This window comes from Bufo gargarizans, chromosome 7, assembly GCF_014858855.1.
Source record: "Bufo gargarizans isolate SCDJY-AF-19 chromosome 7, ASM1485885v1, whole genome shotgun sequence".
Lineage (NCBI taxonomy): Eukaryota > Metazoa > Chordata > Amphibia > Anura > Bufonidae > Bufo > Bufo gargarizans.
In genome coordinates, this window is record NC_058086.1 from 2,563,620 (window position 1) to 2,586,326 (window position 22,707).

Sequence of the window (22,707 nt, forward strand, 5' to 3'; positions counted from 1 at the left end):
TCCAAGACGCAGATATGAAATTAGCCTTACACCTGTATTTCAAGGTCCCCCCAAGGTGCACAAAAATTGCTTTCCTCCCACCATTGCTGGTATTGGTTCTCTGAGGCTGAGTGGATGGATTGATTTCTATCTGCAGTATCTCATGCACAGAACACCAGAAAGACAGCAAACGGGTTGTGAATAATGTGTGTATGTACAGTGTAATAAGGTGTGGCTATTCCGAAAGGGATTTCTTCCTGTGGAGGAGGCCGCTGTAATGTATGCAAATATACATCTAAACGAGGAAGTTTTACAAGACAAAGCATTAATAGTTTCAGATGAACTAATTTGCATGTTTATGCCATTCATTGCTTCATATGCGATTTGAGATATATTGGGTGTGCGACCAGAAAAATTAAAACACGCATCTCAGAACATTTGTCATTTATTCTTCTGGTGCTGCGAAACATTTCATTGACTTGCATGATGGTAGTACATCCAGTTTCTCTTTCTATGGCACAGAGAGGGTTCCCGCCACACAGTACGTTATGACTAGGCTTCAGCAAATCGAGCTTCAGATCATAGCTGTCTGCTCCCTGCTTCACCTTTTAGCGGATCACTGACGCTCCCCCGCAGGCCGTGAAAGCCCGGGAACCAGCCTCCTGCACAGCCAGCGGTGCCATGTGTGTGCGGGAGCGTGTCGTGCTGCCACTGCTGGAGATGCGGTATGTGCCGATCATTATGGAAACAGATGGTTATTTGGCCCAAGGGAGACACAATAAGGATATAACCACAGAGAGGGGGCACAAGGAGGGCATAACAGCAATGAGGGGGCACAAGGAGGACATAACTACTGTGAAGGGGCACAAAGGTGGGAAAAGATATTGTGAGGGGACATAGTGTGGGCAAAATTCCAGTGAGAGGGCACAATGTGGGCATTTCTTCTGTAAAGAAGGCACAATGTGGGCATTTCTTCTGTAAAGAAGGCACAACGTGGTCATTAGTACTGTGACAGGCACAAGATTACCCTGTTATACATTGGGATAGCCATTACTGCACCCCCTGGGGATTTCACAGGGACCATCCCTTCCTTATGTGATTATTCTTTTTGCTCTATCACCATAATCATATCCTCCGTTATGTAAATCTGAGTGTCAAGTGCAGGGGGGGGGCCTTGGGTGGGGGGCGCAATGCTGAATCCTTGCCCTGGGTGCTGGAGAGCCTAGCTACACCTCTGCAGTACATAATGAGTGTCTGCAGGCCACAGTGAAGTATGGCGGAGGTTCTTGCAAGTTTGGGGAAGCATTTTTGGCAAATTTGGATTTGGTCAAGATTAATGGTGTCCTCAATGCTTAGAATTACAGGCAAATACATAACCATCATGAAATACCATTAGGGAGGTGTCTGATCGGCTCGAATGTTAATCTGCAGCAGGGTAACGACTCCAAACATACAGACATGTCATAAAAAATTATCTTCAGCGTAAGGCCTCATGTACACGACCACTGCCAGCCGTGACCCGTGATCCGGAGCTGCGGAGCGGAACAGAGGCACTATGGAGTGCTGCCGTGGTGTTTCTGTCAATGCCTACGCACCGCAAAAAAATAGAACTTGTTCTGTTTTTTTTTACGATCCGGACAGATCATGGACCCATTCAAGTTGAATGGATCTGGATCCGTCGCGGCTGCCACACGGATGGGGCCTGTGCATTGCGGACCACAAATTGCGGTCCCCAATGCACGGAACGGCCGCACCATGGCCATGTGCAAGAGGCCTAAAGAAGAACTGATATATGAAGAGCCCTGATCTCAACATCTGCAAAAGGACATCTGCATTGAGTTTGTATGTTCTCACCATGTTTGTGTGGGTTTCCTCTCACACTCCAAAGACTAACTGATAGAGAACTTAGATTGTGAGTCTCAATGGGGACAGAGTGATGCTAATGTCCGTGAAGTGCTGCAGAATAAATGCGTTAAATACATTTGAATAAGCCTACATCCACAGAAGATCTGTGGTTAGGTCTCCAAGATATCTGGAACAACCTCCCTGCCCAGTTCTTTCAAAACTGTTTTCAAATGTATCTAGAAGAACCGATGCTGTTTTAAAGGCACAGGGTGGTGCCACCAAATATTCATTTGATTTAGATTTCTCTTTTGTTCATTCACCTTGCATCTTGTTAATTGCTAAAAATAAACATCTACATCTATTTTTGAAAGAATTCTTACTTTGCAGCATATTTCCAACCTGCATTTGCACAGGAATATATATATATTATACTATAAAAAAAGAAAATTTTATATAATATTTATATTATACTATAGATTTACAGATGTTTTAGCTAGGTATGTGTTCTGTGCAAGGTTATTGAGGCTATTGCTCAGCAGCACACTGTGTATTCTTTCTGTGCCACTGTGCGATCGGTAAAGACAATCTGTCCTGTTTGGCTGATGTTTTTGCCTACAGTAGGTGAAAAGTCACAGTCCTCTCTGCTCGGGGACCTTTGACCTACTTGGCTTTGGTATTATTCTAACATGCTATAGGAAGAAGTCCGAGCTACGTGATCAGGATCTTGTTTACCACTACCATCTGACTATGAGGCTGCCCTATAATTGGCCGTCCAGGACACCACACCTCCCATCCTCCTGAACCAGCCTCCAACACACCCTTCCTATTTCCATTCATTGCACAGCAGAGGGCTTCAACAGATGGAGAGGCAATGGCAAGTACAAGGAGCCAAAAGCAGAGAGACATTCTGTGTCTTTTTGATGTGGATGGGACTTTAACCCCTGCACGAGAGGTATGTGTTGAACAGATAGATATTACTATAACATACATAAAAGTATACGTTAGAAAGACGTAACACATTGTAATGAAATCCTCTGCACACATGTAATATGTTTTCAGCATCTTATTCACATTTCTAATGAACGTTTTACAGAGTTATCATCTGAAGATGAAGAACTGTACTTGTGAATTATATTAACAAGGAGACAGACTCAAAATGCTAAGTTATTCTCTAAGCATCGTTATGTGCTTTATGTGCAGGGAAATGCATTTCCCAAACTCTGATGTACCGGCTGCAAGTCCCAGCTAGACTGATCAATTTCAATTAACAACAGTATAGCCATCTACGAACCTGTTAGCTTGGCTTATTAGACCTCCTGTCGACTGGACTTGTGGCTTTAATACAAAAACTGTGCCTTCATACCCATCTGAATGAGGCCTGATATTGTGAAGCCAAAAGTCCTTTTTCTTCTTGACCGTCGGTGCCAAATTGATCAAAATGGTATACTTGATTTCATTTATTTACCTTGACTCGCTAGGCAAGTTAAAAAAAAATTCCTGCACCATTTATTCTCCTTTTTAAATTGTCCATCAGCCCTGAAGCTTATTGTTAGAATCCTGAAACGTTTAAAGAGGTAATCCCATCTCATATATTGATGTCCTATGCTCAGATCAGCTGTATGAAGAGAATGCAGTGCTCGCTGCCTGCTCTTCACTGTTTACCTGCTCGCCATCGACATTACAGTGGCAAGCAGGGGTAACTGCAGTTATACTCTATCTGCTCCTTCCCACTGAAGTGAAAAGGGACGGATGAACTGCAATTACACCTGCGCGGCGCTGCAATGTCGGTAGTGAGCAGGTAAAAAGTGAAGAGAATGTAGTGCTCATATGAACATTGCTCGCACTGAGTTGGACCCCCGCCGATCTGATACCAATAACCTATCCTATCAATATAGGAAATGAGACTACCCCTTTAATACTTATCCATAGCAGCAGTGATGTCACTAGCCCCAGATGTTTTGCCCATTGTCCTGAACATCATGACCATGGCAGTGCATTCAGCTGTATCACCGTCCTCAAGACACCCCGCTGTTCACTCTAAAAGGCCACAGGTCACTAGATGTGAAGCCTATTAGAGGAAGCATGAGCGGCATAGGCTGCACGGTGATGTCATCACGACCGCCTGTGTGGGAATTCAGGCCGGAATAGGCTTGTTTGCTGCCATCGGAGGGGGTAGTGGGGAGCCGCAGTGAGGTGCTTATTTGATTTTGTTACGTTGTTTTTCACTGGGACGCTATAGGGGTCAGGGGTATTTTAACTACTGGGGCACTACAGTGGGCCATTCTACCTATTGTGGGAATAGCAGTGGGGCTTTTTAACTACTGGGGGCACTATAAGCAGCATTACAGCTACTGGGGACATTTTAACTACTGGGCATTATAAAGGGACATTTTAACTAAGGGGACACTAAAGGAGAGCATTATGCCTACTGTGGCACTACAGGGGGCATTATAATGACTGGGTCAATATAGGGGGGCATAACTACTGGGTCACTATAGAGGAATCTTAATCCCATTGGTCTTAATATTACTGGGGCTCTTATTAATACTAGGGTCACTACAAATTAGCCTTATTACTACTGGGTGCACTATATTGGGCATTATTATTGGGCACACTATAGAGTACACTGCTACTAACAGGACACTCTTGGGAAGCATAACGATTATTGGGGGCTTTGTAGAGGATATTACTAATGAGGGCACTCTAGAAGAGAATTAATAATTAGGGTGGGACTTTTATATTACTATTGGGGGGGGGACTATCTGTATGGCACTATTATCTCTGCAGTATATTAATTGCGTGCATGGAGGAGCACAGTGGACACAGTATTGGGAGTAGGAGCAGGATAACACTGTTGGGACACCAAGCTGGGGAGGATGATAGAAACGTAAGGAACCCAAGATGCTTCTGTGGAAAACTCTGCAACGATGAGATGTGGCTGGCAGAATTCGGCATGCATAGCTCCCACGTGTCCCTCTTTTGGAGGGACAGTCACTCTTTTTGACCCAAGTCCCTCTTTGCTCCTTAAATGTCCCTCTTTTTGATCTGAGGTATAGTTTTGCAATATTACATTTACAATATTGATCCAGAATGTTCATCCCTGGTTCGTATCTACAGTCAGGCCTTTATTTCTGGCGGAACGCCCTGGAACGACGTTCCACCACCTATTTTCTCGAACTTGCCCCCCCTTCCATGGGCGTCCACCCGCCGCTGCAAACTAACCCAGTACTAAGTTAAGATATGTGAACAAGAGAAATCCTATGCGATCCTTTCTGTACTCACAAACTCAGTAGCAGGCAGGCCGGACGGCAGCGTAACTCACTGACGTCACGCGCCTGCTCCGCCTGCTTCATTCATAAAGTTTGAGGAGCAGGCGCGTGACGTCAGTGAGTTGCGCTGCCGCCCGGCCTGCCTGCTACGGGAGTTTGTGAGTACAGAGAGGGAGAGGATCGCAGAGGATTTCTCTTGTTTAAAATGCTTATTGCCTACATTAATGCCTCAATATTTCAGTGAGCGGGGCCCGTTGTAATAGAATACAGTGACTGCACTGGGCCCCGCTTCCATTACAACACCAGATGCCGGCCCCCAGACCTTGTATTGGGGATCATTACCTCACAGGGACGGACACTGTTATGGGGGGATCTATGGATGACACATATATAGCATAAGGTGCTATATATGTGTCACCCACAGATCCCCCCACAACAGTGTCATCCACAGATCCCCACAACAGTGTCATCCACAGATCCCCACAACAGTGCCATCCACAGAGCCCCCATAACAGTGCCATCCACAGAGCCCCCATAACAGTGCCATCCACAGAGCCCCCATAACAGTGCCATCCACAGAGCCCCCATAACAGTGCCATCCACAGAGCCCCCATAACAGTGCCATCCACAGACCACCATTAGTTCAAAACCCACCAAAAGCACACCTTTTGGTTCAAAATATTTTTTTATTTGGCTATTCCCCACCCCTCTTGTAATTGTTCTTCTACTTGTGGGCTGCGCGGGCATGAGTTCAGTCACTTCGGTGTGCAATACCGTCCTGCAGCGCGTGACCCCCCAAATTTTACTTGCATCCCTGTTCTCTAAAGGGGCGGTTTTAGGGGGATGTCCTAGGGGTGGGTAGGGGTGTGGCCAGGGAAAAAAAGCCCTGCCTACAGTGGATATAAAAAGTCTACACACCCCTGTTAAAATGTCAGGTTTCTGTGATGTAAAAAATTAGACAAAGATAAATCATTTCAGAACTTTTTCCACCTTTAATGTGACCTACAAACTGTACAACTCAATTAAAAAACAAACGGAAATCTTTTAGGTGGAGGGAAGAAAAAATATAAAAATAAAATAATATGGCTGGATAAGTGTGCACACCCTTAAACTAATACTTTGTTGAAGCACCTTTTGATTTAATTACAGCACTCAGTCTTTTGGGGCATGAGCCTATCAGCATGGCACATTTTGACTTACCAAGATTTTCCCACTCTTCTTTGCAAAAACACTCAAAATCTGTCAGATTGCGACGGCGTCTCCTGTGCACAGCCCTCTTCAGATCACCCCACAGATTTTCAATCTGATTCAGGTCTGGGCTCTGGCTGGGCCATTCCAAAACTTTAATCTTCTTCTGGTGAATCCATTCCTTCGTTGATTTGGATATATGCTTTGGGTCATTGTCATGCTGAAAGATGAAGTTCCCCTTCAGCTTTCTAGCAGACGCCTGAAGGTTTTGTACCAATATTGACTGGTATTTGGAACTGTTCATAATCCCCTCTATCTTAACTAAGGCCCCAGTTCCAGCTGAAGAAAAACAGCCCCAAAGCATGATGCTGCCACCACCATGCTTCACTGTGGGTATGGTGTTCTTTTGGTGATGTGCAGTGTCGTTTTTGCACCAAATATATCTTTTGGATTTATGGCCAAAAAGTTCAACCTTGGTTTCATCAGACCATAACACATTTTCGCACATGCTTTTGGGAGACTTCAGATGTGTTTTTGCAAAATGTGGCCTGGCCTGGATGTTTTTCTTTGTAAGAAAAGGCTTTCATCTTGCCACTCTACCCCATAGCTCAGACATATGAAGAATACAGGAGATTGTTGTCACATGTACCACTCAGCCAGTACTTGCCAGATATTCCTGTAGCTCCTTTAATGTTGCTGTAGGCCTCTTGGTAGCCTCCCAGACCAGTTTCTTCTCGTCTTTCATCAATTTTGGAGGGACGTCCAGTTCTTGGTAATGTCACTGTTGTGCCATATTTTCTCCACTTGATGATAACTGTCATCACTGTGTTCCATGGTATGGTATATCTAATGCCTTGGAAATTTTTTTGTACCCTTCTCGTGACTGATACCTTCTAACAATGAGATCCCTCTGATGCTTTGGAAGCTCTCTGTGAACCATGGCTTTTGCTGTGGGATGCAACTAAGAACATTTCAGAAAAGACCAACTAGAGCAGCCGCACTTTATTAATCAGAGGCACTTTAAATGATGGCAGGTGTATGCTGACTCCTATTTAACATGATTTTGATTGTGATTGCTTAATTCTGAACACAGCTATATCCCCAGTTATAAGAGGGTGTGCATACTTATGCAACCGTATTATTTTTGTTTTTCTTCCCTCCACCTAAAAGATTTCAGTTTGTTTTTCAATTGAGTGGTACCATTTATAGGTCACATTTACAGCACAGAAACCTGACATTTTAACAGGGGTGTGTAGACTTTTTATATCCACTGTATATTAAAGCCCACCGTGCATGTTATTTCCTTATTTGATGTAATTTTGATTTTAGAAATCTTTATATTCAGATAATATTTGCGCTATGGTATAAAAAAAAAAAAGCTATTAAAATATATAAATATGCAGGAAGAGTAGACATTTCACATAGTAACACATAAGTGTCCCTCTTTGACCGTCCAAAAAGTCATGGCTAAGTAGAAAAGAGGAAAGAGAATGTCTACATCAGAGGAGACATCATGTAATATCCATCCAGCAGGTGGTAAAATATTTATTTAGTGCTAGGACATGGGGGGGGGGGGGTACTTTTTAGCACTGGTTCCATCCAATTTTGTTATTAGATGCCTACACAAGACCAAAAGATGATGGGATTCATAATGGGACACCGGCTGCTGCCCTATCTCTACTACTCAACATCCTAGGAATATTTCTCCAGATCTCATACCGCATAGTTCAGGCATGCTCAACCTGCGGCCCTCCAGCTGTTGCAAAACTACAACTCCCAACGTGCCTGAACAGCCTACAGCTATCAGTCTACAGCAGGGCATTGTGGGAGTTGTAGTTTTACAACGGCTGGAGGGCCGCAGGTTGAGCATGCCTGGCATAGTTGATCATATTCTTAATGAGTTGTAGGGAGGATGCCTGTTATTCCTTATAATACACATCTCAGCTGCTACAGAACTTTTCTTGAAAAGGGAGAGGGACGCCCATGTTAATAACTGATTGGCCAACTCTTCTTGAGTACGAGTCCTGTTTTAGCTGGTGTGTGCTTTATGATGTTCTGTATCAGGACAACTCATATGGTGGCCAAAGTACCCTCATAACAGTTGTATTCACAGTGCCCCCATAGCCGTAGCTAAAGGCAATAGTTAGCATTAAAGGGGTTATCCGACCCCTGAAATGCTCCCCCATATGCCTGGGCCTCTTACACACAATGTATTTACCTCGCTCCCTGTCACCCGCACCTCTCCTGATCCCTGCACGGTTGCCGCTGCTTCTCCCCGTGCCCGGATAAAAATATCCGGTGTCGGAGGAAGGGGGCAGCCAATGGCAGGCAGCGACGGGTGACACTAGGGAGGCTGCTCCATCCGACACTGGATGTTTTTATCCGCACATGGGGAGAAGCAGCGGCAGCCATGCAGGGACCAGGAGCAGCGTGGGTGCTGGGGAGCGAGGTAAGTACTTTGTGCGTGAGGTGCCAAGGCACATGGGGGTGCATTTCAGGGGTCAGAAAACCCATTTAACAATCATCACTTCTGCTATAGCAGACAACAAATAACATCATCGTCTCAGGAATGGCTGAAAAGTGTAGAAAACTGAGAATTAAATCCCTAAGTAGTTTTATGGTGGGTAATATATTTCTTAAAGGGGTTGTCTCACTTCAGTAAGTGGCATTTCTCATGTAGTGGATTCATTTTTCCATCACATTATACACTGCTCGTTTCCGTGGTTACAGGCCACCCTGCAATCCATCAGTGGTGGTTGTGCTTGCACAATATAGGAAAAAGCACTAGCCTATGTGCGCTCCCATGGTCCCGGCCACCAGAGAGGCTGACGCTTTTTCCAATAGTGTGCAAACACGACCACCACTGCTTGATTGCAGGGTGGTCTGTAACCATGGAAACGAGCAGTGTATAATGTGATGGAAAAATGAATCCAGCCAGCAAAGGAAGCATTGAGCAATATGGATAATAGCAATACATTAGTAAGTGGCTTGTAATAACTTTCTCTACATGATAAATGCTACTTACTGAAGTGAGAGAACCCCTTTAATCATGAAAGTCCATCTTGGAAATGACACAAGAGAACATAGCTACAAACACTTGTCCTGTGGTTGTCTGCTTTTACCATTAACTAGTATTGTGGGTGTTTAACCATGTAAATCACTGCCTCATAAGCGTAATCCCTAGTCAAACATGGCGACTGATAGCATAGCTCACAGCATCATTAAGCAGATGTAACAGTTATATATCAGACCTTTTCCTATTATGGCTCACAGACTTTCATGTGTAATTACAAGCTGATATTCTGCATGACTGCCCCTAGCATTGGGGACTGTAAAATAATATGAACAGTGCTGGGCTTTCCCTCTATCTTTATTACACATGCTAGCTTTTTATACATTAAAATCAATTTAAAAACAGCTGTCTGTCTGTATATCACTGATCTACCCGTTGTTCAAATAATTAAATAAGCCATCAGTTTTCAGTATAGCTAAAACAAGCTGTTTTCTCTAAATATCAGTGCAACCAGATCTCAGACAGCCCTTTTAAGGCATCTTTTACAGCCCATTTTCATTCATTCATAAAGTCAGCTTTATTTTTTTTAGAGCAACTCATTCAGTTCCAAAAACTGCTGCAAAAGTATGTCAATATTATGACAGATCCAGCCAAAAAAAAAAAGATCCATTACATCAGTTTGCATACAGTCCTCAGGTTAAGTATTAATCGATGTGGGTCTGACATCTAGCACCCTCACCAGTCAGTTTTCGGAAGCAGCTGTGGCACTCATGCAATGTTGCCACCTCTTCCTCGACCTGTGGCATCATGCCGATCAGTCACATGGCCTTTCTGCGGCTCAATCTCACTCATGTGAATGAGGCTTAGCTTCAAAACTAAGCACAGCCACTATACGGTGTATGGCACTGTGCCTGGAATACCATGAAGAGTAAGGAATTGAGCCCCACTCAGAGTCCTACACTCATGTATTCTTTTTTTATTTTTTTATTCTTTATTTAATCATCAAGGGTGAAGCAATCTGATGGGTTACCATCTTCATATGACATTTGCATAAAGAGAGTGAACAATATGAAACATATGATGGGACAGGTAGCGAAAAAGTCATCTCGTAGAACCTTTTTTTGTTAAACATGACACCAAAAAGAACAAGCGCTAGGCGTGTTCCATCAAAGCAAATCAGACATACTATTTTAAGCATTCCATCTCCCCAAAAAAAGTTACATTATTTGGATTAACCAGTCAATACACTCATGTATTCATATTAGGGCTTAGCTGCATTCTTCTGTTCTTTTCTACAGAAGCATGTTCGATCATTAGTGATGCACATTTGCACCAGTTATCATAAAAAAGCTTTAATGGTGCAAAAAAGAAAAACACAGCAAAAACACAAAGGTGAAAAAAACAGGTGTCCCTGGTCTATACACTGACCGACTCTGTGACAAGGATGGCTCTGCTCACCTTTGTCCCTGGTCTATACACTGACTGGCTCTGTGACAAGGACGGCTCCGCTCACCTTTGTCCTTGGTCTATACACTGACCGGCTCTGTGACAAGGACGGCTCTGCTCACCTTTGTCCCTGGTCTATACACTGACTGGCTCTGTGACAAGGACGGCTCCGCTCACCTTTGTCCTTGGTCTATACACTGACCGGCTCTGTGACAAGGACAGCTCTGCTCACCTTTGTCCCTGGTCTATACACTGACCGGCTCTGTGACAAGGATGGCTCTGCTCACCTTTTTCCTTGGTCTATACACTGACCAGCTCTGTGACAAGGACGGCTCCGCTCACCTTTGTCCTTGGTCTATACACTGACCGGCTCTGTGACAAGGACGGGTCTGCTCACCTTTGTCCCTGGTCTATACACTGGCCGACTCTGTGACAAGGACGGCTCCGCTCACCTTTGTCCTTGGTGTATACACTGACCGGCTCTGTGACAAGGACGGCTCCGCTCACCTTTGTCCTTGGTCTATACACTGACCGGCTCTGTGACAAGGACGGGTCTGCTCACCTTTGTCCCTGGTCTATACACTGACCGGCTCTGTGACAAGGACGCTTCTGCTCACCTTTTTCCTTGGTCTATACACTGACCGGCTCTGTGACAAGGACGGCTCTGCTCATCTTTGTCCCTGGTCTATACACTGACCATCTCTGTGACAAGGGTGGCTCTGCTCTTCTTTGTCCCTGGTCTATACACTGACCGGCTCTGTGACAAGGACGGCTCTGCTCTTCTTTGTCCCTGGTCTATACACTGACCGGCTCTGTGACAAGGACGGGTCTGCTCACCTTTGTCCCTGGTCTATACACTGACCGGCTCTGTGACAAGGGTGGCTCTGCTCTTCTTTGTCCCTGGTCTATACACTGACCGGCTCTGTGACAAGGACGGGTCTGCTCACCTTTCTCCCTGGTCTATACACTGACCGGCTCTGTGACAAGGACGCCTCTGCTCACCTTTGTCCCTGGTCTATACACTGACCAGCTCTGTGACAAGGACGGCTCTGCTCTTCTTTGTCCCTGGTCTATACACTGACCGGCTCTGTGACAAGGACGGCTCTGCTCTTCTTTGTCCCTGGTCTATACACTGACTGGCTCTGTGACAAGGACGGCTCTGCTCACCTTTGTCTTTGGTCTATACACTGACCGTCTCTGTGACAAGGACGGGTCTGCTCACCTTTGTCCCTGGTCTATACACTGACCGGCTCTGTGACAAGGACGGCTCCACTCACCTTTGTCCCTGGTCTATACACTGACCGGCTCTGTGACAAGGACGGCTCCACTCACCTTTGTCCCTGGTCTATACACTGACCAGCTATTTGACAAGGACAGCTCTGCTCACCTTTGTCCCTGGTCTATACACTGACCGGCTATTTGACAAGCACGGCTCTGCTCACTTTTGTCCCTGGTCTATACACTGACCGGCTCTGTGACAAGGACGGCTCTGCTCTTCTTTGTCCCTGGTCTATACACTGACTGGCTCTGTGACAAGGACGGCTCTGCTCACCTTTGTCTTTGGTCTATACACTGACCGTCTCTGTGACAAGGACGGGTCTGCTCACCTTTGTCCCTGGTCTATACACTGACCGGCTCTGTGACAAGGACGGCTCCACTCACCTTTGTCTCTGGTCTATACACTGACCGGCTCTGTGACAAGGACGGCTCCACTCACCTTTGTCCCTGGTCTATACACTGACCAGCTATTTGACAAGGACAGCTCTGCTCACCTTTGTCCCTGGTCTATACACTGACCGGCTATTTGACAAGCACGGCTCTGCTCACTTTTGTCCCTGGTCTATACACTGACCGGCTCTGTGACAAGGACGGCTCTGCTCACCTTTGTCCCTGGTCTATACACTGACCAGCTCTGTGACAAGGACGGCTCTGCTCACCTTTGTCCCAGGTCTATACACTGACCGGCTATTTGACAAGGACCGCTCTGCTCACCTTTGTCCCTGGTCTATACACTGACCGGCTCTGTGACAAGGACGGCTCTGCTCACCTTTGTCCCTGGTCTATACACTGACCGGCTCTGTGACAAGGACAGCTCTGCTCACCTTTGTCCCTGGTCTATACACTGACCGGCTCTGTGACAAGGACAGCTCTGCTCACCTTTGTCCCTGGTCTATACACTGACCGGCTCTGTGACAAGGACAGCTCTGCTCACCTTTGTCCCTGGTCTATACACTGACCGGCTCTGTGACAAGGACGGCTCTGCTCACCTTTGTCCCTGGTCTATACACTGACCGGCTCTGTGACAAGGACGGCTCCGCTCACCTTTGTCCCTGGTCTATACACTGACCAGCTCTGTGACAAGGACGGCTCTGCTCACCTTTGTCCCTGGTCTATACACTGACCGGCTCTGTGACAAGGACGGCTCTGCTCACCTTTGCGCACAGTGAACCTTTGGACTGTTCATTACTTTGTTTTTGTTATTCCTGGTGTTATCTGCTGCAGGCAGTCTCACATACTCATATGTTTACTATATATACAGACACCAAGCAGTCGTACAAGTTTTAAAGTAACTATTTAACCACTATTACGAAATGTGTGTTTTGTACTGATGTTTGCATATAACTGCAGATCTATACTTCACACATGGTCCACATGTAATAACCAGACAGGTGCCACACCCAAGATCAACTTTTAACTCCAATCTTAAAACCAGGCACAATGTTTCCGCTCTGCGCTGTCATAAATTAGGTTTACCTCCGGTAGTCTGTGCGCCTAAGGTGAAAACTACTGTAGCCCCTGACTCGAGTAGTTTTCACGCCTCCTTCTGTTCGTAATAGTTAGTAAATTTGTTGGGGCTGAAGTTGCAACAGAGCCGGATTGGGGTATGCACTCTGACGCCAATAATATGAAATGGCTGGGTCAGGTGTAAGTGATAGTCTATAGTCTTGTTTGTGATGCCAATTGCAGCGTGCGCAGGGTACTAACACAGGGCCCTTTAAGGTGTTGTAACTCACGTACCAGGTTAGGAATGCCAGAGTGGTGTAATGTCTCTGTATGGTAGCAGTAGGTATAGTGTCAACGGTTTCTCCTACCTGGGTACGGCTGGACTCCTGGATCCTGGCTCACTTGCAATAAAATGAGTGTGGTGCTAGTAGGAGTTATTGAGGAACTTGCAGATCCAGACTTGGAATAAAGTTCAAACTTGTCTTTACTAGATGCAGCTTTCATCCAAGTGAGATACAGCATTAGTCTGAAGTCCCAGCAGGTATTGGCAATGTGTGGCAGGAATCTATCTTCTGCTCTATCATGTGCCTGTCACAACCAGACATCTGAGCCGGTGGTCGTGTCCCCTCACTATTGTAGGGTGTTCAGGTGTTATATAGTCGAGGTTCGTGGATATGCGATCATCCACCATTGGGGTGTTTGCAGAGTCAGGGAGAGTGCCAGGTCTTATGCAGGGGTCTCCCTTTTGTTCCTTAGTTTTGGATCCAGTGAGTGATATATTCATTTTTGCATTGTCTTGTTTCCTGTACACCTTCCGTGACATTATAAACCGCCAAAACCGTCTCAAGCATGGATCCGGTTTCACTTTTGACTGAACGCTTCCAGGGTCTTTCATTGGAGGTGGCTGATCTCCGTAAGACTCTTTCTCAGTTTCTAGTGACCGGTTCAGCTTACGCTCATGGAGTTTGCTCTGAGCCTGAGAACTCGCTCCCGGATACGTTCTCCGGGGGTAGTGAGAATTTTGTGCGTTTCAGAGAGGCTTGCAAACTCCATTTTCGCCTTTTTCCCCATTCCTCTGGTGATGAGGAACGGAGGGTGGGGATCATTATATCGCTGCTCAGGGGTAACGCTCAGTCGTGGGCCTTTTCGCTGCCAGAGGGGGCACGGCCCCTCCTTTCAGTGGATGAATTCTTTTTAGCCCTGGGTCAGATATATGATGATCCGGATCGTGTTGCTTTGGCTGAGTCTAGACTACGTCTGTTATGCCAGGGTAAACAATCCGCAGAGATATACTGCTCAGAATTTCGGAGATGGGCAGCTGATACTGGTTGGAATGATGCTGCACTCCGAAGTCAATTTTGTCATGGTCTTTCAGAGGGATTGAAAGATGCATTTGCCTTTCATGAGAGGCCTATCTCCTTGGACGCTGCTATGTCTCAGGCCGTTCGTATTGACAGGCGTCTTAGAGAGAGAGGAGAGATCTCTCCTTCCTGTCATACTCAGTCCCAGGACAGTGCAGCGGTCTCATTCTGTGCGCAGGGGTCTCAGTCGCTGTCAGCCCCTTCTGAGCAGGAACCCATGCAGCTGGGGTTGATTGCCTCTGACAATAGAAGAGTCAGCCCGCATGGGAAGGTTTGTTTTTGTTGTGGAGGTATAAATCATTTGGCAAATGTTTGTCCCTCTAGGAGATTCAGGCAGTTTTCTGGGAATAATAAAGAAACAAAAAGGAAAAAATCTTTTAAAAATGTTCCATCTGTTACTATTGGCAGGGTTGAGGCGGAAATTGAAGGTTTTCAGTTTGCTTGTAGTTCCCGTTTTTTCCTGCCTTCCAGGGTGGCGCTAGAGAGCAAGAACATTTTTTGTGAGATTTTTGTAGATAGTGGAGCAGCTGTCAATCTCATTGATAATCATTTTGCGATAACTCATGGTTTCCAGGTATGTACTTTGGGAAAGGATATTCCTGTTTTTGCTATTGATTCCGCTCCACTTTCTCAGAAATCATTAAAGGGCATAGTTCACAATATTCGTTTAATTGTGAGTGATGCTCATGTTGAGGATGTGTCATGTTTCGTCCTTAGCGGATTACCTACTCCTCTTGTGTTGGGGCTACCCTGGCTCACTAAACATAACCCCACCATTGATTGGCAAGCGAGGCAAATAAATGGTTGGAGTGACTTTTGCAGAGAGAATTGCCTCACGACATCTGTTTCTGAGGTTTCTACTAAGACTGTACCACCTTTTCTCTCAGAATTTTCGGATGTCTTCTCTGAGAGTGGAGTTCAGGATTTGCCCCCGCACAGGGAGTACGATTGCCCTATTAATCTCATCCCAGTCCTCTAGATGGCAGCATTTGCAAATAAAATGTCTGCTTAATTCTATGTTTCGAAACACAAAGGTATCTACTCCAACACAGTTTGAAAAACTATGTAAACTCTCGACCTCTACTAAGGGGCTTATATCAGATATTTATGTCCTCCTCTCTACTCCGGAAGCACCCCAGGTCTTACGACATGCATACATGTCCAAATGGGAGAGATACCTTGAAAAAGACATCTCACCAAGTGAATGGCAACTTATCTGGCGTAGGGCCGCATTGTCATCCACTTGTGTGACCTTTAGGGAAAATTTATATAAAATATTAATGTTTTGGTATCATACTCCTCAGATGCTTAGGCACTTGAACCCCACTGTTTCTGGCAATTGCTGGAGGTGTGACTCTGGTATAGGGTCTCTGTTCCACATCTTCTGGGATTGCCCAGCTATTTTTCCATTGTGGAAGGAAGTTCAACACCTTCTACTACAGATTTTTAATATTACCTTCTCACTGGATCCATATATGTTTTTATTGAACATGCCCCCAATGACACTGAAGAAGCCAGTGCTTTCTTTGGTGCTCCATCTTCTGTCGGCGGCAAGACGCCTTGTCGCTAAGTTCTGGAAGAGGCGGGACATACCTACTAAATTGGAGCTGTTTAATAGGTCAGGAGGATGGAGTACTTAACAGCGGATGGAGTACTTAACAGCGGTTATTAATAACACAGTAGATAAATTTATTACTGTCTGGCAGCCTTGGGATATTTTCCTGGATATGAGCGACTAAGGCTACTTTCACACTAGCGTTCGGCTGTCCGCTCGTGAGCTCCGTTTGAAGGGGCTCACGAGCGGACCCGAACGCTTCCGTCCAGCCCTGATGCAGTCTGAATGGATGCGGATCCGCTCAGACTGCATCAGTCTGGCGGCGTTCAGCCTCCGCTCCACTCGCCTCCACACGGACAGGCGGACAGCTGAACGCTGCTTGCAGCGTTCGGGTGTCCGCCTGGCCGTGCGGAGGCGTGCGGATCCGTCCAGACTTACAATGTAAGTCAATGGGGACGGATCCGTTTGAAGATGCCACAATATGGCTCAATCTTCAAGCGGATCCGTCCCCCATTGACTTTACATTGAAAGTCTGGACGGATCCGTCCGAGGCTATTTTCACACTTAGCTTTTATATGCCAAAATAATGCAGACGGATCCGTTCTGAACGGAGCCTCCGTCTGCATTATTATGATCGGATCCGTTCAGAACGGATCCGATCGAACGCTAGTGTGAAAGTAGCCTAAGATCCTCTTCCCCTTTTCTGTTGTCTTTCCTCTCGTGTCTTGTCTTGTCTTTTATCTGTTCTACTATACTACTTGATATCATATCAGAATGTATGATTCTTTTTCCCGGTTTCCGGGTTTTCTTAGGATGAGGTGTTACTTGTCCGGATTTGATTTGGACTGCATTTTGATGCTGTATCGGTATTGTCAATCTTGTTGCTTTCTCATTTGGAATGTCTGATTGTCTTACGGTCGTATGAGAAATTGTACATGTATGCTTTTAGTAATGTACCTTTTTTTCAATAAAAAGACAATTATACAAAAAAAAATCTCATCCCAGGCGCCAAGCTGCCTAAATCTCGTTTATACAATCTTTCCCAACCTGAAAGGGTCGCTATGCGTGCTTATATCTCTGAGAGTCTGAGAAAAGGACACATACGACCCTCGAAGTCACCTGTTGCCGCTGGTTTTTTCTTTGTTAAGAAAAAAGATGGTTCTTTAAGACCTTGTCTGGATTTCAGGGAGCTGAACAGTATCACCATTCGTGACCCTTATCCGCTTCCTCTGATCCCGGACCTGTTAAACCAGATTGTTGGGGCTAAAGTCTTTTCCAAATTAGATCTAAGAGGGGCATACAACCTGGTCAGGGTCAGAGAAGGAGATGAATGGAAGACGGCCTTCAATACCCCTGAGGGCCATTTTGAGAATTTGGTTATGCCTTTTAGTTTGATGAATGCCCCAGCCGTTTTTCAGCATTTCGTGAACAGCATTTTTTATCATTTAATGGGAAAATTTGTATTAGTGTATTTGGATGACATTTAGATTTTTTCTCCTGATTTCAAAACTCATAAGGATCACTTACGTCAGGTCTTGCTCATCCTGCGGGAGAATAAATTATACGCGAAACTGGAAAAATGTGTGTTTGCAGTTCCAGAAATTCAATTTCTGGGGTTTCTTCTCTCCGCTTCTGGTTTTCGCATGGACCCCGAGAAGGTCCGCGCTGTGCTTGAGTGGGAGCTTCCTGAGAATCAGAAGGCGCTGATGCGTTTTTTGGGCTTTGCCAATTATTACAGGAAGTTTATTTTGAATTATTCCTCTATTGTTAAACCACTCACTGATATGACCAGAAAGGGGGTAGATTTTTCTTCCTGGTCAGTAGAGGCACGTAAGGCCTTTTCTAATATCAAGGAGAGTTTTGCTTCCGCTCCCATCTTGGTACAACCCGATATTTCTCTACCCTTGAGTTAGAGGTGAGGTTGATGCTTCTGAGGTGGGTGTGGGTTCGGTCTTGTCTCAGGGTTCCTCTCCTGCCAAATGGCGACCGTGTGCCTTTTTCTCGAAGAAACTCTCCTCCGCAAAGAGAAATTACGATGTGGGAGATAGGGAATTGTTGGCCATCAAGTTGGCTTTTGAGGAATGGCGCCATTGGCTAGAGGGAGCCAGACACCCTATTACCATGTTTACTGACCATAAAAATCTGGCCTACTTGGAGTCAGCCAAGCGTCTGAACCCGAGACAGGCCAGATGGTCTTTGTTCTTTTCAAGGTTTAATTTTGTTGTCACATTCCGCCCTGGGGTTAAGAATGTGAAGGCAGATGCCCTGTCACGTTGTTTTCCTGGAGGTGGGAATTTTGAAGACCCGGGTCCCATTTTGGCTGAAGGTGTGGTAGTCTCTGCTCTTTTTCCTGAATTGGAGGCAGAGGTGCAGGCAGCCCAGTCAGAGGCTCCTGATCTTTGTCCTCCTGGGAGGTTGTTTGTGCCTCTCGCTTTAAGACACAAGATTTTTAAGGAACACCACGATACGGTCCTTGCTGGGCACCCGGGGAGAAGAGCCACAGTGGATCTCATCGCTCGGAGATTCTGGTGGCCTGCGCTTCGTAAGTCGGTTGAGGGTTTTGTGGCAGCCTGCGAAACTTGCGCTCATGCCAAAGTCCCTCATTCACGGCCATCAGGTCCTCTCCTTCCCTTACCCATTCCTTCCCGTCCTTGGACACATCTGTCCATGGACTTCATTACGGACCTGCCTCGTTCCTCGGGGAAGACTGTGATTCTGGTGGTGGTGGACCGTTTTAGCAAAATGGTGCATTTTATCCCTTTTCCTGGTTTGCCCAATGCTAAGACACTGGCGCAGGCATTTATTGATCACATTGTCAAATTGCATGGTATTCCTTCAGACATAGTCTCTGATAGGGGCACGCAGTTTGTTTCCAGGTTCTGGAAAGCTTTCTGTTCTCGCTTGGGGGTTCGGTTGTCATTCTCTTCTGCTTTCGAATGGCCAGACAGAACACGTCAATCAGAATCTGGAGACATATCTGCGCTGTTTTGTGGAGGAGAATCAGGAGGATCGGTGTTCTTTTTTGTCCCTTGCCGAGTTTGCTTTAAATAACCGTCGTCAGGAGTCCTCTGATAAGTCACAATTTTTTGGTGCATATGGGTTTCATCCGCAGTTTGGGACATTCTCGGGAGAGGGGTCTTCTGGTTTACCTGATGAGGACAGATTCTCCTCATCTTTGTCATCGATTTGGCAAAAGATTCAGGATAATCTAAAGAGCATGAGTGAGAGATATAAGCGTGTGGCAGATAAGAGACATGTGCCTGGTCCGGACCTGAATGTTGGTGATCTGGTGTGGTTGTCTACCAAGAATATCAAATTGAAGGTTCCCTCCTGGAAGTTGGGTCCTAAGTTTATTGGGCCTTACAAAATCCTGTCTGTCATCAATCCTGTTGCCTACCGTCTTGATCTTCCTCAGACTTGGAAGATCCATAATGTTTTTCATAAGTCCTTATTAAAACCTTATGTTCAACCCATTGTACCCTCGCCTTTGCCTTCTCCTCCGATTATGGTTGATGGTAATCTTGAATTTCAGGTCTCTAGGATTGTGGATTCTCATGTTGTCCGCGGTTCTCTCCAGTACCTCGTTCATTGGGAGGGTTATGGTCCTGAGGAGAGGATGTGGGTCCCAGTGACGGACATTAAGGCCACTCGTCTCATCAGGGCTTTCCATAGGTCCCATCCTGAGAAGGTGGGCTCTGAGTGTCCGGAGTCCACTCGTAGAGGGAGGGGTACTGTCACAACCAGACATCTGAGAAGCTCTGACAGATGCTTTTCAGAACCTCCTCCTTGAGCTTCTTTGTTTTGGTTCCTCATCTCGTTAGCCTCTCTCAGCTGTCTTGTAGTTGGACTGATTGCTTCCCTTTAAATTCCTTCCCATAATGCACGAGTGTGCGGTTTATACAACTTCCTGGAGTGTGTGTGCATGCTGATCCATTTCCCAGTCTTCTACAAGATAAGTGTACATTCATTTGTGATTTTATGTTTGCTGGATCCCAGGTGACCCTGACTCCCTCCGTGTCTAGTGTAGGGAGCCGGTGGTCGTGTCCCCTCACTATTGTAGGGTGTTCAGGTGTTATATAGCCGAGGTTCGTGGATATGCGATCATCCACCATTGGGGTGTTTGCATAGGCTGAGCAGAGTCAGGGAGAGTGCCAGGTCTTATGCAGGGGTCTCCCTTTTGTTCCTTAGTTTTGGATCCAGTGAGTCATATATTCATTTTTGCATTGTCTTGTTTCCTGTACACCTTCCGTGACAGTGCCTGGAGCTTTTTGCAGGAAAGGGACGTCTGCTTGTTGCTCTGTAATGTGGCAGGAATTTATCTTCTGCACTATCTATCTTCTGCTGTTTGGGGACTGACTTGCTGAGGAGGAATTTGGCTTCTCCTGGGGTCTCTGGACGGTACTCACAGTTATTGTCTCAGGGTATGCTTCTTCCTGTAACTGGAGGTGGCTGCTTTCTTTCTTCCAGCTGAGGCTGCAAGGCCCAGGCTGGGGATGATGATCAATGTCTCAGCCGAGACAAGATCCTGGCTTAGATCCCTATATCTGGGAGCTCCTACACGCACAGCCTTCCCCTAGCCGGGGTGGCTGGCACACTAACTTAACTTCCTTCCCCACCCATGAGGCAGGATATGGGCGCAGCCCATTTCTGCTAAAAGAAGGGGGAGCTGAACTGGAATGTACTATTCCAGTTCAGAAACACTAAACTGTAGCTAAGTCCCTGCTAACATTGCTGCCACCTGATGGTGCACATGGAAATTACAGCAATATACATTTACAATGCTTAGTCTACTTTTACATTTGCGTTCAGAGTGGCTCCGTCTGAGACGGATCCGCTCATATAATGCAGATGATGGATCCGTTCAGAACGGATCCATCTGCATTATATTGTAAAAAAAAATTCTAAGTGTGAAAGTAGCTGCAGACGGATCCGTCCAGACTTTACATTGAAAGTCAATGGGGGACGGATCAGTTTGAAAATTGAGCCATATTGTGTCAACTTCAAACGGATCCGCCCCCATTGACTTACAGTACAGACCAAAAGTTTGGACACACCTTCTCATTCAAAGAGTTTTCTTTATTTTCATGACTATGAAAATTGTGGATTCACACTGAAGGCATCAAAACTATGAATTAACACATGTGGAATTATATACTTATCAAAAAAAGTATGAAACAACTAAAAAAATATGTCATATTCTAGGTTCTTCAAAGTAGCCACCTTTTGCTTTGATTACTGCTTTGCACACTTATGGCATTCTCTTGATGAGCTTCAAGAGGTAGGCACCTGAAATGGTCTTCCAACAGTCTTGAAGGAGTTCCCAGAGATGCTTAGCACTTGTTGGCCCTTTTGCCTTCACTCTGCGGTCCAGCTCACCCCAAACTATCTCGATTGGGTTCAGGTCCGGTGACTGTGGAGGCCAGGTCATCTGGCGCAGGACCCCATCACTCTCCTTCATGGTCAAATAGCCCTTATACAGCCTGGAGGTGTGTTTGGGGTCATTGTCCTGTTGAAAAATAAACAATGGTCCAACTAAACGCAAACCGGATGAAATAGCATGCCACTGCAAGATGCTGTGGTAGCCATGCTGGTTCAGTATGCCTTAAATTTTGAATAAATCCCCAACAGTGTCACCAGCAAAGCACCCCCACACCATCACACCTCCTCCTCCATGCTTCACGGTGGGAACCAGGCATGTAGAGTCCATCCGTTCACCTTTTCTGCGTCGCACAAAGACACAGTGGTTGGAACCAAAGATCTCAAATTTGGACTCATCAGACCAAAGCACAGATTTTCACTGGTCTAATGTCCATTCCTTGTGTTCTTTAGCCCAAACAAGTCTCTTCTGCTTGTTGTCTATCCTTAGCAGTGGTTTCCTAGCAGATATTCTACCATGAAGGCCTGATTCACACAGTCTCCTCTTAACAGTTGTTCTAGAGATGTGTCTGCTGCTAGAACTCTGTGTGGAATTGACCTGGTCTCTAATCTGAGCTGCTGTTAACCTGCGATTTCTGAGGCTGGTGACACGGATGAACTTATCCTCCGCAGCAGAGGTGGCTCTTGGTCTTCCTTTCCTGGGGTGGTCCGCATGTGAGCCAGTTTCTTTGTAGCGCTTGATGGTTTTTGTGACTGCACTTGGGAACACTTTCAATGTTTTCCCAATTTTTCGGACTGACTGACCTTCATTTCTTAAAGTAATGATGGCCACTCGTTTTTCTTTACTTAGCTGTTTTTTTCTTGCCATAATACAAATTCTAACAGTCTATTCAGTAGGACTATCAGCTGTGTATCCACGTGACTTCTCCACAACGCAACTGATGGTCCCAA

At 45.8% G+C, this 22,707-nt stretch overlaps 1 protein-coding gene across 1 annotated transcript in view; it reads left to right on the forward strand.

Annotated features, from left to right (window-relative positions):
- The first annotated feature begins 2,652 nt into the window (after nt 1-2,652).
- The window catches only part of PMM1 (phosphomannomutase 1), a 54,641-nt gene continuing 34,586 nt past the window's right edge, over nt 2,653-22,707 (forward strand). The window contains exon 1 of the mRNA XM_044302066.1: nt 2,653-2,776. Within this exon, the coding sequence (XP_044158001.1) occupies nt 2,696-2,776 (81 nt within the window). The 5' untranslated portion in view covers nt 2,653-2,695. The remainder of the gene's footprint in view (nt 2,777-22,707) is intronic.